Genomic DNA, 18,576 nt, shown 5'->3' on the forward strand with positions numbered 1-18,576 from the left:
TCGTCTGTACTCTGCATGACATCTGCCTCGTCCTCAGAGCTGACGCTCTACACCCCGGCCGTGCGGATGTTTCCTTTCCTATCTGTCTCCTTATTCTGCTTTGTGCGCACTGTCATTACTGTGAGGAGGGATCCGGTTTCCTCCCTTCGCTAATCTCTGGAGTGGAGCAGTTATAATGTGGCGTCCTCACAAGCTGGCAGCTCCACTCGAGCCGGCTGTCAGCATTCATCACGCTCGCTCCGTCCAGGTCGGCTATAGTGATGACACGATAAACTCAGCATTTTTGTAAAGTTAATTCTGTCGGGGTATTAAACGTGCTGCAGTGCTGGTGGGGGGAAGCGCGTGCTGTATCTGCTGCTATTTATACTGTGACATCGCTGTGTGTATTATCCCTGTACTGTGACATCACTGTGTGCATTATCCCTGTACTGTGACATCACTGTGTGTATTATCCCTGTACTGTGACATCACTGTGTGTATTATCCCTGTACTGTGACATCCCTGTGTATGATCCCTGTACTGTGACATCACTGTGTGTATTATCCCTGTACTGTGACATCACTGTGTGTATGATCCCTGTACTGTGACATCACTGTGTGTATTACCCCTGTACTGTGACATCACTGTGTGTATTATCCCTGTACTGTGACATCCCTGTGTATGATCCCTGTACTGTGACATCACTGTGTGTATTATCCCTGTACTGTGACATCCCTGTGTATTATCCCTGTACTGTGACATCCCTGTGTATTATCCCTGTACTGTGACATCGCTGTGTGTATTACCCCTGTACTGTGACATCACTGTGTGCATTATCCCTGTACTGTGACATCCCTGTGTGTATTATCCCTGTACTGTGACATCACTGTGTGTATTATCCCTGTACTGTGACATCACTGTGTGTATGATCCCTGTACTGTGACATCACTGTGTGTATTATCCCTGTACTGTGACATCACTGTGTGCATTATCCCTGTACTGTGACATCACTGTGTGTATTATCCCCTGTACTGTGACATCACTGTGTATTATCCCTGTACTGTGACATCACTGTGTGTATTATCCCTGTACTGTGACATCACTGTGTGTATTATCCCTGTACTGTGACATCACTGTGTGTATTATCCCTGTACTGTGACATCACTGTGTGCATTATCCCTGTACTGTGACATCACTGTGTGTATTATCCCCTGTACTGTGACATCACTGTGTATTATCCCTGTACTGTGACATCACTGTGTGTATTATCCCTGTACTGTGACATCACTGTGTGTATTATCCCTGTACTGTGACATCACTGTGTGTATTATCCCTGTACTGTGACATCACTGTGTGCATTATCCCTGTACTGTGACATCACTGTGTGTATTATCCCCTGTACTGTGACATCACTGTGTATTATCCCTGTACTGTGACATCACTGTGTGTATTATCCCTGTACTGTGACATCACTGTGTGTATTATCCCTGTACTGTGACATCACTGTGTGTATTATCCCTGTACTGTGACATCACTGTGTGCATTATCCCTGTACTGTGACATCACTGTGTGTATTATCCCCTGTACTGTGACATCACTGTGTATTATCCCTGTACTGTGACATCACTGTGTGTATTATCCCTGTACTGTGACATCACTGTGTGTATTATCCCTGTACTGTGACATCACTGTGTGTATTATCCCTGTCCTGTGACATTACTGTATGTATTACCCCTGTACTGTGACATCACTGTGTGTATTATCCCTGTGCTGTGACATCAATGTGTGTATTACCCCTGTACAGTGACATCGCTGTGTGTATTATCCCTGTACTGTGACATCACTGTGTGGATTATTGCTGCGATTTCTAGGTCATTCTAGTATCACAGACATCACTGGTATGAATTAGGCTATCCCCTGACCTTGTATGTACAGTGGGTGAAATAAGTATTAAACACACTACCAATTTTCTAAGAAAAGTTTGATTTCCAAAAGTGCTATTGACATGAATTTCTCACAAGATATCAGTAACAACCCATCCAATCCACACATGTAGAAAAATCAAACCGGACATATCCATAAATTAAGTTATGTGTAATAATGATAAATGACACAGGGAAAACTATTGTACGCCTGTAGTAAGAGAAGTGCCAAAAGCCATGGAGAGTAATGACAGCAGCTCAAATCTTTCTAATTAGAAAGTAATCCTGGCCTATAACAAAGTGTCTCATTACCAAGGTCTCACACAAGAAACATCTCATGATAGGTAAAACCAGTGAGCTGTCTGAAGACCTTTACCACCATATTGGTGAAAAAAATACTGATGGCATTGGTTACAAAAGAATAACTACTGAAAGTCGCAGGACTGTTGGGGCTATAATTCAGAAGTGGAAAGAACATAATTTTACCATAAACCGGCCACGACCAGGTGCTCCCCAGAAGATTTCAGACAAGAGGGAAAAGAATTATTGGAAGAGTTGTCCAAGAGCCAACAACTGCCTGGGGAGAGCTACAAAAAGACCTGGAATCAGCAGGTACAATTCAAAGAAAACAATAAGTATTGCACTCCTCCTCCATGACGTGTCTGCACGCTCCTGTATGCACGCTCACCAGGCAAAACTCTATTGCTTAACAAAAAGAAGGCTCAAGAGCATTTAAGCTTTGTTCAACAATATTTAGACATACTGGGAGAATATAGTCTGGTCAGATGAGACCAAACTTGTCTTTGTAGTCTTTGGAGGCCATAATACACACCACGTTTTGGAGGTCAAAAGGTAAATCACTCCAAAAACACAAACAGTGAAGTGTGAACATCATGGTGTGCGGCTGTATTTCAGCATACGGCACTGGCAAACTACATATAACTGAAGGAAGGATGAATGGACAAATGTACAGATGAAAATCTGGTGCCATCTACCAGGATGATGAAAATGAAACGAGGGAGGACATTTCAGCAAGACAAGGATCCCAAACGCACAGCCAAGCAAAGAAACTAAATCTGCTAGACTGGCCGAGCCGATCACCGGAGCTGAATCCAATAGAAAATGTATGGAAGGAACTAAAGCTCAGAGTTCACAGAAGGAGCCGGACCTGCAGGATGTGAGGAGTGTGTGTGTGTGTAAGAATGGGCCAACATACCACCTGAGCAATGCAGGCGACTAGTGTGGAAGAATGGGCCAAAATCCACCTGAGATATGCAGATGACTAGTGTGGAAGAATGGCCCAAAATGCACCAGAGCAATGCAGGCGACTAGTGTGGAAGAATGGCCCAAAATCTACCTGAGCAATGCAGGCGACTAGTGTGGAAGAATGGCCCAAAATACACCAGAGCAATGCAGGCGACTAGTGTAGAGGAATGGCCCAAAATCCACCTGAGCAATGCAGGTGACTAGTGTAGAAGAATGGACCAAAATCCACCAGAGCAATGCAGGTGACTAGTGTGGAAGAATGGCCCAAAATCCACCTGAGCAATGCAGGCGACTAGTGTGGAAAAATGGCCCAAAATCCACCTGAGCAATGCAGGTGACTAGTGTAGAAGAATGGGCCCAAATCCACCTGAGCAATGCAGGCGACTAGTGTGGAAGAATGGCCCAAAATCCACCTGAGCAATGCAGGCGACTAGTGTGGAAGAATGGCCCAAAATCCACCTGAGCAATGCAGGTGACTAGTGTGGAAGAATGGCCCAAAATCCACCTGAGCAATGCAGGTGACTAGTGTGGAAGAATGGGCCAAAATCCCACCTGAGCAATGCAGGCGACTAGTGTAGAAGAATGGACCAAAATCCACCAGAGCAATGCATGTGACTAGTGTGGAAGAATGGCCCAAAATCCACCTGAGCAATGCAGGTGACTAATGTGGAAAAATGGACTAAAATCCACCTGTGCAATGCAGGTGACTAGTGTTTCCATACAGGAGGCATCTGGAGGCTTCATCAACAACAAAGGCTTTTGTATGATGTATTAAATACATCTCAGTAACGTGTTGAATACTTTTTCCCAGTGTCACTTCTCATTATTACACATCACTTAATGTCTGGATATCTATGGTTTGAGTTCTTTGATTGGATGGGTTGTTACCGACATCTAGTGACAAGACAAATTCCAACTGTTGTTTTGCAAGAAAGTGCTGGGATTTGTTTGCTGATAATGAGATCATTTGTGACAATTTGCAACCTTTTAAGTGTCTGTTAAAAAAAAAAATAACCCCTCATTTTAATTTTGTGACAATTCTGTTTAGACTAAAGGACTGGAAGCTGAAAAACAAGGCGTCCTGTGTAAGATGATGGAAGGCAGTGTGCGGCTGGGGCGACTGGAGGAGCAGGTGAAGGTAAGAGCCTCACTTTGTGACAATATTAGGAAGAGGAAGGCCCCTCCCTGGGGAGGTGCCTCAACAATCTCCGAGAAGAAACCACACACAAGTCCATAAGTGTCTGCAGAAGAAATAAAATATTTGATTTATAGGGGGATATATGAGGAAATGGTGCCAAGCCGCAATATTAGGCACAGCCTGCGGACAGGAGGGGGCAGTATTTTTGGAAAAGGAAAGCAGATTCTTCTGTAGAGGGAGAGATACTCTGCAGCATCTTCTATTTCGTTTGTCCATCATTGTCAGATCGGTGCAGATCCAGGTCCTGATCGGTGCAGATCCAGGTCCTGATCGGTGCAGATCCAGGTCCTGATCGGTGCAGATCCAGGTCCTGATCGGTGCAGATCCAGGTCCTGATCGGTGCAGATCCAGGTTCTGATCGGTGCAGATCCAGGTCCTGATCGGTGCAGATCCAGGTCCTGATCGGGTGCAGATTCAGGTCCTGAACGGTGCAGATCCAGGTCCTGATCGGGTGCGGATCCAGGTCCTGATCGGGTGCGGATCTAGGTCCTGATCGGGTGCGGATCCAGGTCCTGATCGGGTGCGGATCCAGGTCCTGATCGGGTGCGGATCCAGGTCCTGATCGGGTGCGGATCCAGGTCCTGATCGGGTGCGGATCCAGGTCCTGATCGGGTGCGGATCCAGGTCCTGATCGGGTGCGGATCCAGGTCCTGATCGGGTGCGGATCCAGGTCCTGATCGGGTGCGGATCAAGGTCCTGATTGGGTGCGGATCCAGGTCCTGATCGGGTGCGGATCCAGGTCCTGATCGGGTGCGGATCCAGGTCCTGATCGGGAGCGGATCCAGGTCCTGATCGGGAGCGGATCCAGGTCCTGATCGGGTGCGGATCCAGGTCCTGATCGGGTGCGGATCCAGGTCCTGACCGTCGCGGATCCAGGTCCTGACCGTCGCGGATCCAGGTCCTGACCGTCGCGGATCCAGGTCCTGGTGGGCGCTGATCCACGTCCTGATCAGTGCGGATCCAGAGCCAGATCAGATGAAGCTGCCCTGTTGTCCACAATGCAGGTCTCGGGGGCGGCTCTGCTTATCAATCATCGCAGGAAGTCAGGCCCCCAACATCCTGATATTGATTGCCTATCTGATAAGCGATCAATACCGTAGCCCTGGAGACTTTGACGCCTCCCGTCATTTTACATTCTGTCCTAAAACGCAGGATTTTCTGCCTTATCCGCTCTCTCCCGTATTTCTCGCTCGGCCTCGTCTCGCAGATCGACAATCTCTGCTCCGTTGCATCTGTCTAATACCGCTAACAAGCCGAGAGGCTGCAAATAGCGCTATACGACGTCACGCCTTCTTATTTTATCTAGCGGCAGCACCCACACAGTTTACCCAGGGCCTCGGAATTCCAAAAAAGTGGAGTGACTCACCTAGCCGAGACCGTCCAAACCGTGCGGATCCGTGGGTGACGTTCTCCTTACAGCAAGGAAGGATCTACGACTCCGTACAAACCCCCAGATGAGGAAACCTCCGAATTACACTAGCAGTGCTCTTAAAGTTATACTCCTCTTTTTTTGCAGTGTTTATTGCCTGTGAAGGGTTAACATGCTTTATACTAAGGTCTTTGAGTCTTAAGAAGGTCTTAGGCTATGTGCACACGTTGCGTTCTGTGCATCCCCCCGGCTCTGTCTGTGTGTCGCGTCCTGATTAGTGGTCACCCGTGAAGGACTCACCGGTGACCGCTAATCCCCTGAGTCACTGAAGTGAGCAGCGCCATCAGCGCTGCCATCACTCAGGTTACCCACTGCCAGCTGGAGTCCTCCACCCGAGACCGCAACTCACCTGTGATGTCATCGCTGATCGCGCAGCTCACTTCAGCCACGCTTGCGATTTGCTGTCACAGTTGGAGGATCCAGCGGTGGCCGCGGGTAACCTGAGTGACGTCATCGCTGATCGTGCGGCTCACTTCAGTTGCTGCGTGGAGCTGACAGAGAGAGGTCGTGGTCTGTGGCCGCTCCTGTCAGCTTCCGATGTAGCAGAGCTGGATGCGTCACGGGACCTCGTGGATTACGCCGGACCTGGAGAGGTATTTGGGGATTAAAAAAGTGGTGAAAGAGGGTGTTTTTTTTGTCTTTTATTCCAAATAAAGGATTTTTTCGGGTGTATGTGATTATTTTCTTTACCTTACAGGTTAATCATGGAAGTATCTCGGGGAGACGCCTGCCATGATTAACCTAGGACTTAGTGGCAGCTATGACCTGCTTCCATTAACTCCTTATTACCTCGATTGCCACCGCATCAGGGCAATTCGGGATGAGCCGGGTAGAGTCCCGAGACTGTCGCATCTAATGGATGCGGCAATTCTGGTCGGCTGCTGGCTGATATTGTTAGGCTGGGGGGCTCCCCATAACGTGGAGCTCCCCATCCTGAGAATACCAGCCTTCAGCCGTGTGGATTTATGGTATCAAAATCGGGGGGGACCGCACGCCGTGGTTTTTTTTTTTGTTTTTTTTTAATTATTTACTTATTTATTTTACTGCACAGTATAGACACGCCCACCGGTGGCTGTAATTGGTTGCAGTGAGACAGCTGTCACTCAGTGTGGGGGCGTGTCTGACTGCAACCAATCATAGGCACTGGTGGGCGGGGAAAGCAGGGAATACGAGATGGAATAATGAGCGTCCGGCTTTTTCAAAAGAGGAGAAGTCGCCGGAGCAGTGTGAACGCCGTGCAGCGCCGCGACTGTGATCGGTGAGTATGAGAGAGGGGGAGAGAGACCGACAGACAGAGAGACCGACATCGACAAACAGAGAGAGACCGAAAGACCTGCGTTTTGTTTGGCAAAAAAGCATGTGGAACGCAGCAAAAATGCAGTCCAAGTGCATTTTGGTTGCGTTTTGACCCACATCATTGATTTCAACGGGTGGAGAACGCAGCTACAACGCACAAACGAAGTGACATGCTGCTTTTTTTTCACAGCGATTTTTGGCATCCAAAACGCTGCGTTTAAAAACGCAGCGTGCGCATTGAATTTTCGGACTTCTCATAGACTTTGCTGGGGAAGCAGAACGCATGCAATTTGGCACTGAAACGCTGCAGTTCAAAACGCAGCGTTAACGCGGGAAAAAACGCAACGTGCGCACATAGCCTTAAGAAGGAGCACCGACACTCTCAATATTGACTGCGGTTTGCACACTTTGCTGCAAATTTGCAACAAAATCCACCAGATTTTGCTATGGGTTTCGCCGCAAATCGCACGGCGAAACGTACATTTTGGGTTTTTTTTTTTGTTTTTTTTAATGCACCCTTAATTTTGTCTCTTGAGGAGACGCCAAGACATCCAGCTCGTCACATGCAGGTTCATTGCCATAAAGTACATGACGGCGTCTGGATGTGACCTGCAGATCTGTTACTATGGCAATGTCCTGCGCACGTCTATTAATCGCACGTAGAGAGGTGATATACACGTACAGTGATTTCTTTGTCGCTCCATTGGGAGACCCAGACAATTGGGTGTATAGCTATTGCCTCTGGAGGCCACACAAAGTATTACACTTAAAAGTGTGAGGCCCCTCCCCTTCTGGCTATACACCCCCAGTGGGATCACTGGCTCACCAGTTTTGTGCTTTGTGCGAAGGAGGCAACACATCCACGCATAGCTCCACTTTTTAGTCAGCAGCAGCTGCTGACTATGTCGGATGGAAGAAAAGAGGACACATATAGTGTCCCCAGCATGCTCCCTTCTCACCCCACTGTATGTCGGAGGTGTTTGTAAGGTTGAGGTACCCATTGCGGGTACGGCGGCAGGAGCCCACATGCTGATTCCTTCCCCATCCCTTTTTACAGGGCTCTGGGTGAAGTGGGATTTACCGGTCTCCAGGCACTGAGACCGTGCTCCATCTACAGCCCCTGGAGAAGATGCTGGATGGAGCGGAGTACATCAGGGACATGGCCCTGCTTCCTCAAGGTACTCTGTGTCCCCGTGCATTTGGCGCTCACACCGCAGCATGCTGGGTGTTGTAGTGCGCCGGGGGACATCAGCGCTGCGGCGCCTGTGCCATGGCCTCATTCAGCTTCGCTGAAGCAGGCTCACTTATGGGAATTGGTCGCGCCGGCCGCTGGGACTGCGGCGCGGCTGGCACTTGTAGTGCGCCGGGGACTTCAGCGCGGCCTGCGCTTTTACGGCGGCCGCGCTGATAACTAGAGTCCCCGGCTTTTGCGGCCTGCTTCCGTTCGTTCCCGCCCCCAGACCTGCCAGTCAGGAGAGGGGCGGGACGCTGGCCACTTCCAGGAATCGGTCGCGCCGGCCGCTGGCAGCGGCGCGGCTGGCACTTGTGGTGCGCCGGGGACTTCAGCGCGGCCCGCGCTTTTACGGCGGCCGCGCTGATAACTAGAGTCCCCGGCTTTTGCGGCCTGCTTCCGTTCGTTCCCGCCCCCAGACCTGCCAGTCAGGAGAGGGGCGGGACGCTGGCCACTTCTATGAATCAGTCGCGCCGGCCGCTGGGACTGCGGCGCGGCTGGCACTTGTGGTGCGCCGGGGACTTCAGCGCGGCCCGCGCTTTTACGGCGGCCGCGCTGTTAACTCGAGTCCCCGGCTTCTGGGCCTAGTCTCCCTTCGTTACCGCCCACAGCCCTGACAGTCAGGGTAGGGGCGTGACGCTGCATAGAGCAGAGCTGAGAGCTGGAGTATGTTTTGCATACTCCACCCCTCTCACTGTGTGCACTGTGAATCCGGATTCCCGCACTTTCTCAGGCACGCCCACGGCTTCCTTCTCTACAAGGACGCCGGCAGCCATTAGTGTCAGTTTCTGTACGATACAGAGACAAGTGTGGAAGACCCTGGCATTCTGATAGTCACACAATCGCTGTAACAGGCGTTAAGCAGCACCTGTGGTGCTAACCCCACTAGTGCAGAATTGCACTTATAGATATGCTTGTACTATATACATTGCACTGTTTGGTCGCACGTTGTATATACCCTCCTGGATTATGCGGAGGAGTTATCAGCATATTCTCTGTGTAAAACAAAGGTGCAGAACCACATGTTTTTCTATACAGCTGGTACAGCATGTACGGCTATACGGCCGGCAGGTTACATAGACTCCCATTGTATGCACTAATGGCCAGGGGATGAGGACGGTGTCTGCAGTATTTACTGACAGTTTTTCTGAGACTATGGCTATGATACTAGAAGCCTAACAGTCCGGACATGTCTCTCACAATATGGGCACTGTTGAATCATTGATCCATGGCCCCCCTCAGTGGAATAACTAACAGCTCCGGGAATGTCACACGCATCCCAGAGTCACGGCTCTGCACGGACGTCAGTCCCAGACAGCCTAAGCGGGCTCGCTATGAGCGGCCTCGGTTTCATCAGGGTCCTAACAGAAGGACTCGCTGTGTAATGAGGCGGAAGTAGCGGCTCAGGATTCTGATCCTGAGACCGCTCTCAATCTGGATACACCGGATTGTGACGCCATAGTAAATAATCTTATAGCGTCCATCTATAGAATGTGGGTTATTTCTCACAGCTCCTCCAGTGGAGGAGTCAGCTTCACGTATTTTTCTGGACCACTCTGCCTTCAGAGAGGCAGTCCAGGAACACCACGCTTATCCAGATATGCGCTTCTCCAAACGGCTTAGGATACACGTTATCCCTGTCCCCTGACTTGGTCAAGGACTGGACCCAATGTCCCGAGCGGCATCCTCCAATCTCCAGGCTTGTAGCTAGATCCATAGTTGCAGTGGGAGATGGAACTGCAAACTCAAAGATGCCACTGACAGACAGATGGATCTCTGGTCGAAAGCCATCTATGAGGCTGTCGGCGCACCGTTGGCTCCGGCATTCTCTCCCTTGGGGCACTCCAAGCTATTTCAGCTTGTCTTACACAGATTGACACGGTTACACGTACATCTGTGCCGCAGGTGGCATCCTTAACCTCTCAAATGTCTGCATTTGTTTCTTACGCGATTCAGGTTGTCCTGGACTCTGCGAACCGTGCGGCGGTAGCCTCCGCTACTCCGTGTTTTTAAGCAGAGCCTGGTCTGCTCGTTAAGTGAATGGAAGGCAGATTCTGCTTCCAAAAAAGGTTGCCTAACCAGTTGCCTTTTTCTGCTGACCGACTGTTTGGTGAGCGTTGGATGTAACCATTAAACAGTCCAGGGGTAAGGATTCATCCTTTCCTCAGCCCGGACACAACAAACCCCAACAGAGCAAGAGGCAGTCGGGGTTTTCGGCCTTTTCGAGGCTCGGGCAGGTCCCATTTTTCCTCGTCCAATGTGGACTCAAAAGGATCAGAGGAGCTAAGATCCTTAGCGGGCTCAGTCTCGCCCAAAAAAGCGACAGTCTGAAAACCCGCTTCCAAGGCGGCTTCCTCATGACTTGCGGCCTCGGTCGGTAGCAGGCTCTCCCGCCTTGGCGATATTTAGCTGCCATAGGTCAATGACCATTGAGTGTGAGACATTCTGTCTCACGGGTACAGGATAGAGCTCACTTCTCGTCCTCCAACTCGATTCTTCAGAATTTCTCCACCTCCCGGCCGGGCCGCTGCTCTTCTGCAAACAGGGTGCACTCTATAGGCAGAAAGAGTGATGACCCCCGTTCCTCTTCAGGAACAAGGTCACGGTTTTTACCCCAAATTCTTTGCGGTACCTATAACAACGGGCCGTTCCGTCCCGTTCTGGATCTAAAAATGCTCAGCAAGCTCGTGGACACCAGGCGGTTCCGGATGGAATCCCTCCGCCATGTCGTCGCCTCAAGGTCCCAAGGATATTTCCTAGCATCATTAGGCATCAAGGATGCTTATCCACACGTGCCGATTGATCCAGAGCACTAGCGTTTCTACGCTTCGTTATAGGAGACGAACACCTTCTGTTCGTAGCTCTACCTTCCGGCTAGCGACAGTCCAACTGGTCTTCGCCAAGGTCAGGGCAGCAGTAGTCACAGTCCTGCACTCTCAGGGTCACTCTGTGGTCCCGTATTTAGACGATCTACTTGTCAAGGCACTCTCTTAGGAAACATGCCAACACTGCCCGAACGTTGCGCTGGAGACTCTCTAGAGTTTTGGGTGGATCATCAACTTTTTAAAGTCAGATCCGACCCCGACCCTATCGATAACATATCTAGGCATAGAGTTTCTTACTCTCTCAGCGATAGTGAAGCTTCCGCTAGACAAACAGCATTCACTACGGGCTGCAAGCTCTTCTTTAAGAACCAGTCGCACACATTGAGACGCCTCATGCACTTCCTACGTAAGATGGTAGCAATGGAGGCAGTTCCTTTCGCGCAGTTTTACTGCGTCCACTACAATGGGACATTCTCCGCCAATGGGACGAGGAGTCGACGTCCCTCAAGGGCGATAGTTACGACAGACGCGAGTCTATCAGGGTGGGGAGCAGTTTTTCTCCACTACAGCGCTCAGGGTACGTGGACTCAGCAAGAGTCCACTCTTCAGATCAATGTTCTTGAACACAGAGCAGTGTATCTTGCCCTACAAACCTTCCAACAGCGGCTGGAAAGCAAGCATATCCGACTTCAGTCGGACAGCTCCACAGCGGTGGCATACATCAACCACCAAGGAAGAACGCGCAACCGGCAAGCCTTCCAGGAAGTCCGGCAGGTTCTGATGTGGGTGGAAGACACGGCATCCACCATATCCACAATTCACATCCCAAGTGTGGAAACTAGGAAGCTGACTTCCTAAGTCGCTGAGGTGTGGCCGAAAGAGTATGGTCTCCTCACCCGGACGGGTTTCAGAAAATCTGGCGCCGCTGACAGAGGCCGGACGTCGATCTAATGGCGTCACGGCACAACAACAATGTGCCAGCTTCATGGCACGGTTTCACAATCATCGAGCTCTGGCGGCAAACGCCTTAGTTCAGCATTGGTCGCAGTTCCAGCTACCTTAGGTGCCACCTCTGGCATTGTTGCCCAGAGTACTGCGCTAGATCAAGACCGACTGCGGCCGCGCCATCCTCGTCGCTACAAATTGGCCGAGGATGTTGTGGTACTCGGTTCTGTGGTGCCTCACGGTAGGCTAACCGGGGGCACTACCAGACCAATCAGACTGGCTGTCTCAAGGGCCATTCTTCCATTTGAATTCTACGGCCCTCAACCGGATGGTGTGGCATTGAGTCCTGGAACCTAGTGTCGTCAGGATTACCTCAGGACGTGGTTGCCACCATGAGACAGGCTAGCATACCAACGTCCGCCAAGATTGACCACAGGACGTGGAAGATGTTCTTATCTCGGTGCTCGGCGCAGGGTGTTTCTCCCTGGCCGGTTGCATCGTCTATGTTTCCTTCCTTCCTGCAATCTAGGTAGGAAAATGGGTTGTCGCTCAGTTCCCTTTAGGGACAAGTCTCAGCGCTATCTGTATTTTTTCAGAAACGACGACCTCCTCAGGTACGCACGTTCCTACGGGGAGTTTGTCTTCTCAGCACTCCGTACAAGCGGCCGTTAGAGCCCTGAGATCTGAACAAGGTTCTAATTGCTCTCCAGATGCCGCCTTTCGAGCCTTTGAAGGATGTCTCCCTTCCCGTTTTTCACGGGAAGTGGCCTTCTAGTAACGGTCTCGTCTCTTAGGAGAGTTTCCGAGCTAGCAACGCTCTCATACAAACTCCCTTCCTGGTCCTTCACCAGGACAGGGTAGTTCTGCGTCCGGTTCCGGAATTTCTCCCTAAGGTGGTATCCCATTTTCATATCAATCAGGATATCACCTCACCTTCTTTGTGTCCTCGTCCAGTCCATCAATATCAGAAAGATTTGCATCTGTTGGTTCTGGTGAGAGCACTCAGGTTCTACTTCCCGCATGGCGCTCCTGCGCCACCCGGATGCACTCTTTGTCCTTGTCGCTGGTCGGCGTAAACAGTCGCAAGCTTCCAAATCCACCCTTGCTCGGGGGATCGAGGAACCAATTCTTGAAACCTACAGTTCTACTGGGCTTCTGGTTCTCTCAAGGCCGAAGGCCCATTCTACCAGAGCCGTGGGTGCATCCTGGGCATTACGGCACCAGGCTACGGCTCAGCAGGTGTGTCAGGCACCCACCTGGTCGAGTCTACTTACTTTTACCAAGCATTATCTGATGCATACCTACGCTTCGGCAGACGCCAGCCTAGGTAGATAAGTCATTCAGGCGGCGGTTGGCCACCTGTAGGAGAGGGCCGTTTGACGGCCCTATCATGAGGTATTCTTTTACCCACCCAGGGATTGCTTTTGGACATCCCAATTGTCTGGGTCTCCCAATGGAGCGACAAAGAAGAAGGGAATTTTGTTTACTTACCGTAAATTCCTTTTCTTCTAGCTCCAATTGGGAGACCCAGCACCCGCCCTGTTTTCTCTGGGTTTTTCTGTTTTTTCGGGTACACATGTTGTTCATGTGGTATGGTCCTGTTCTCCGATGTTTCCTCGGATTGAATTGGTCTTTAAACCAGTTATTGGCTTTCCTCCTTCTTGCTTTGGCACTAAAACTGGTGAGCCAGTGATCCCACTGGGGGTGTATAGCCAGAAGGGGAGGGGCCTCACACTTTTAAGTGTAATACTTTGTGTGGCCTCCAGAGGCAATAGCTATACACCCAATTGTCTGGGTCTCCCAATTGGAGCTAGAAGAAAAGGAATTTACGGTAAGTAAACAAAATTCCCTTCTTATGGCTTTACACAGGGCTGGGTGGTCTTCCTGCGGGGGCCCTGATCACATATACTCATTTTTTTTTTTCCAGAGCCAATCAAAATTAATAAAAAAGTACATAAATGCAACTTTTCCTGCCTTGAATTGCCATCATTTAAGGGATGTAGACACCTTGGGGAACTTAAATGCATGTATTTTGGACTGAAATAATCATTTCATTATTACAGGCTCTTTTTTTTTTTCCCCCTTGCTGCAGAATGAGTTAACTGAGAATCCATCAGCGAGCTTGCTCTGATGAAGAATTTGCTAATTTCTTTATCGTTCCTATGGGAGACCCAGACATTGGGTGTATAGCTTCTGCCTCCGGAGGACACACAAAGTACTACACTAAAAAGTGTAGCTCCTCCCTCTGAGCTTATACACCCCCTGGAGAACCAGATCTAGCCAGTTCATTGCTTTGTGTTCAGGAGGCATACATCCACACATGCATTCTCATCTGATTTTTCATTTTTGGAAAGTTTTTGAAGAAAAGCGGGTCCAAGCCTGGACCCCCGGCATGTCCCTTCTCACCCCACTGTGTCGGCGGTGTTGTTAAGGTTAATTCCAAGGCTGGAGCCTTACATGCCACGCTCCTTCACCATCCCTCGGGCTCTGGCTTGAAGTGGGAGCCAGCACGGTTCTCCATGCTTTGCAGGAGACCGGTCTCCATCCGCAGCCCTTCAGGATCCTGCTGGACCGGAGCATTCATCCCCAGGGACTTGGAACCCTGCGTCTCAGCAAGCTAAGTACCTGAGACGTTTATATTCGGGGGGTCCCGGTACTTTATTATGGTGGGAGAGTGTGCTGTGTAACTTTTCTGACATTTCCGGCCGGTTCTCTGGTTGTCGCCTGAGAACCGCGCCGATGGGGCCTGCGCGCCGTCCGCATGGCTCAAATTTAGGCCCCGGCTTCGCCGGAGGCCTACTTTCGATTTCACTGCCCTCGCATGTCAATCATGCAGAGGGACAGTGCGGCTCCGCCCAGCAGCCGTTCGGCACAGGGGAGGGACACTCCTCTCTGAGTACATGTCCCCTCCCCTGTAAGTCTCCTTGGCCCTCCAGATCCCGCTCTCAGAGCAGGTCCCGCCCCCTCTCCTCGCTCCGGCGCCATTTTATCAGCGTTTTTCTCTGCGATCAGCGCTGGCTGCAGCATCCCTGCTAAGCTGCTTGGGGGTCCGGGCTGTGGGATCTGGAGGGCACACAAACGGTCTGGTAAGCCACAACCTCCGGTTGTGGACCTTCTTATATACTCTCTGGGGGTCATTCTGGCTCAGAGCCCCCACTCCAGCAGCATGTCTCACACGAGGAGCAAGGCTCCAAAGCTGTTTTCAGTATGCACTGCATGTAAGCTCCTACTGCCTGAACCGAGCACCTATCCACATTGTGATGCCTGCTCTAACCTGACAATGCCTCAGCCTGGAATCGCACCCACAGTGGTCTCTCAGGCTGCTCCGGCTCCTGTGGCTGAACCCCCGGCTTGGGTAGAATCCTTCTCTAGGTCTATCTCCCAGTCTTTTGCCGACTCCATGGGACAGCTGTCCAGGACTTTGCTGAACATGCATCAGCCCCCTTCTCAGGGCGCCTCTGTTGCTAGGACTCTCTCAGCGGAGCTCACAGAGGATTCTTCATCTGGTCCCAGACCCCGTCCTCCTAAAAGGAGACGCAGGGTCCCCTCTCCTTCCTCGTCCCGCGGCTCTGATTCACGAGCTGACTCACAGGACGAGGAGGATGCCTTTACTGGGGGCTCGGAGGCTACCTCCATGTGCCCCATTGATCTGTCCGAAAGTGACTCAGATGTTAGTGATTTGATTGCGTCCATTAATTCTGTACTGGATCTCAATCCGCCAGTATCAGAGGAGCAACCCTCTCTGGCAGAAAAGCACCAGTTTACCTCGCCTAAGAGGACAAGGAGTGTGTTCTTTAACCACTCCAGTTTTCAGGCCACTGTGACCAAGCCCAGGGCCTGTCCTGACAAACGCTTCCCGAAGCGTGGTTCTGATGACCGTTTTCCCTTTCCACCTGAGGTGGTCAAGGAGTGGGCTCATTCACCAAAGGTAGACCCTCCGGTGTCTAGACTCTCAGCCCGGACCGTTGTGTCGGTGGCTGATGGCACCTCTCTTAAGGATTCCACTGACCGCCAGGTTGACCTTCTGGCCAAATCTGTATATGAGGCGGCAGGGGCCTCGTTCTCCCCATCTTTTGCAGCAGTGTGGGCTCTCAAAGCCATCTCTGCTTCTCTAGAGGAGATGCATTCCCTCACCAGGGAATCTATGCCCGAAATGGTTGCCTTAACTTCCCAAGCTTCAGCTTTTTCATCCTATGCCATGTCTGCCATGCTGGAGGCTTCTCACCGCACTGCGGTGGCTTCGGCTAATTCCCTCGCTATCCGCAGGATCTTGTGGCTTCGAGAGTGGAAGGCAGATGCTTCTTCAAAGAAGTACCTTGCTGGACTCCCTTTTGCTGGATCAAGGCTATTCGGTGAACAACTGGATGAAATTATTAAGGAAGCTACTGGCGGGAAGAGTACTTCCATGCCACAAACTAAAACCAGGAAACCTGCCCAGGGTAGGAACCAGTCGAGGTTTCGTTCCTTTCGTTCCTCCAACTGGTCATCCTCTAAGCCCTCGGCCTCGTCCACTAACTCAGCCAAGGACCAAAAACCCAACTGGCGCACAAAGGCGCGTCCACAGAAGACCGCAGGAGCTGCTGCCACTAAGGCAGCCTCCTCTTGACTATCTGGTCGCACCAGCAACGTCCTTAGTCGGTGGCAGGCTCTCCCACTTTGGCGACGTGTGGTTTCAACACGTCTCCGATCAGTGGGTGCGGGATATCATCTCCCACGGCTACAGGATAGAATTCTCTTCCAGCCCGCCAAACAGATTTTTTCTGTCAACTCCCCCCTGCTCCAAGGCCGCCGCCTTCTCTCAGGCCGTGGCATCCTTGCAGGCCAACGGAGTAATTGTACCGGTTCCCGCCCGGGAACGGTTCAGAGGTTTCTACTCAAACCTCTTCCTAGTCCCCAAAAAGGACGGTTCCTTCCGGCCCATCCTGGATCTCAAGCTTCTCAACAAGCATGTTCAGGTGCGGCATTTTCGCATGGAGTCTCTGCGATCAGTCATTGCCTCAATGACCCAAGGAGATTTCCAGGCATCCATCGACATCAGAGATGCCTATCTGCATGTGCCAATTGCAGTTTTACACCAGCGTTGGCTACGTTTTGCAATCGGAGAGGAACATTTCCAATTCGTGGCTCTCCCCTTCGGGTTAGCCACGGCCCCTCAAGTATTCACCAAGGTCATGGCAGCAGTGGTTGCGGTTCTGCACCTCCAGGGGTTGGCAGTGACTCCTTACCTGGACGACCTTCTAGTCAAGGCTTCATCCAGTGCAGACTGTCAGCGGAGTGTCTCGCTCACTCTCGCCACTCTAGTCCAATTCGGGTGGCTTGTCAATCTGCCCAAATCCACTCTGACTCCGACCCAGAGGCTCACGTACCTAGGGATGCAGTTCGAGACTCTGCCGGCACTTGTGAAGCTGCCCTTAGTCAAACAGCAGTCCCTCCATCTGGCGGTGCGCTCTCTGCTGAGGCCCCGCCGTCATTCCATCAGGCACCTGATGCAGGTGCTGGGTCAGATGGTGGCGTCAATGGAGGCTGTTCCCTTTGCCCAGTTCCATCTGCGTCCTCTGCAGCTGGACATTCTCCGCTGTTGGGACAAGCGGACTTCCTCCTTGCACAGGCTAGTGGCTCTGTCGCCACAGACCAGGGGCTCCCTTCAGTGGTGGCTTCGGCCTCTCTCTCTGTCTCAGGGACGCTCCTTCCTGGCCCCGTCCTGGGTGATCCTCACCACGGATGCCAGTCTATCCGGCTGGGGAGCGGTATGTCTCCACCACCGAGCACAGGGCACTTGGACTCCGTCCGAATCAGCCCTCTCGATCAATGGGCTGGAAACCAGAGCTGTGCTTCTAGCTCTCCTAGCCTTTCACCACCTGTTGGCGGGCAAGCACATCCGAGTCCAGTCAGACAACGCGACAGCGGTTGCCTACATCAATCACCAAGGCGGGACACGCAGCCGCCTGGCAATGTTGGAGGTTCAACGCATCCTTCAATGGACGGAGGACTCCAAGTCCACCATATCCGCAGTCCACATCCCAGGCGTGGAAAACTGGGAAGCAGATTATCTCAGCCGTCAAACCGTGGACAGTGGCGAGTGGTCCCTGCATCCAGCAGTGTTTCAGTCAATCTGCCGCAAGTGGGGCACTCCGGAAGTGGATCTAATGGCATCCCGGCACAACAACAAGGTTCCGGTTTACGTGGCTCGCTCCCACGATCCTCAGGCCTTTGCAGCGGACGCTCTGGTTCAAGATTGGTCCCAGTTTCGTCTGTCCTACGTGTTTCCCCCTCTAGCTCTCTTGCCCAGAGTTCTGCGCAAGATCAGAATGGAGGGCCGTCGGGTCATCCTCATTGCTCCGGACTGGCCTAGGCGAGCTTGGTACCCAGACCTGCTCCATCTGTCCGTAGAGGTGCCGTGGCATCTTTCGGACCGTCCAGACCTTCTCTCACAAGGTCCGTTTTTCCGCCAGAATTCTGCGGCTCTCAGATTGACGGCGTGGCTC

At 51.5% G+C, this 18,576-nt stretch overlaps 2 protein-coding genes across 7 annotated transcripts in view; one reads left to right on the forward strand and one right to left on the reverse strand.

Moving 5' to 3' along the window:
• Nucleotides 1-18,576, forward strand: part of CEP89 (centrosomal protein 89) — a 221,722-nt gene that overhangs the window by 164,258 nt on the left and 38,888 nt on the right. For both annotated transcript variants that reach the window (XM_075326112.1, XM_075326113.1), the window contains one exon: nt 4,216-4,305. In XM_075326112.1, the coding sequence (XP_075182227.1) occupies nt 4,216-4,305 (90 nt within the window). The remainder of the gene's footprint in view (nt 1-4,215; nt 4,306-18,576) is intronic.
• Nucleotides 1-18,576, reverse strand: part of LOC142254803 (E3 ubiquitin-protein ligase RNF182-like) — a 112,375-nt gene that overhangs the window by 61,705 nt on the left and 32,094 nt on the right. The window lies entirely within an intron of this gene.

Source organism: Anomaloglossus baeobatrachus, chromosome 10 (assembly GCF_048569485.1).
Source record: "Anomaloglossus baeobatrachus isolate aAnoBae1 chromosome 10, aAnoBae1.hap1, whole genome shotgun sequence".
NCBI lineage: Eukaryota > Metazoa > Chordata > Amphibia > Anura > Aromobatidae > Anomaloglossus > Anomaloglossus baeobatrachus.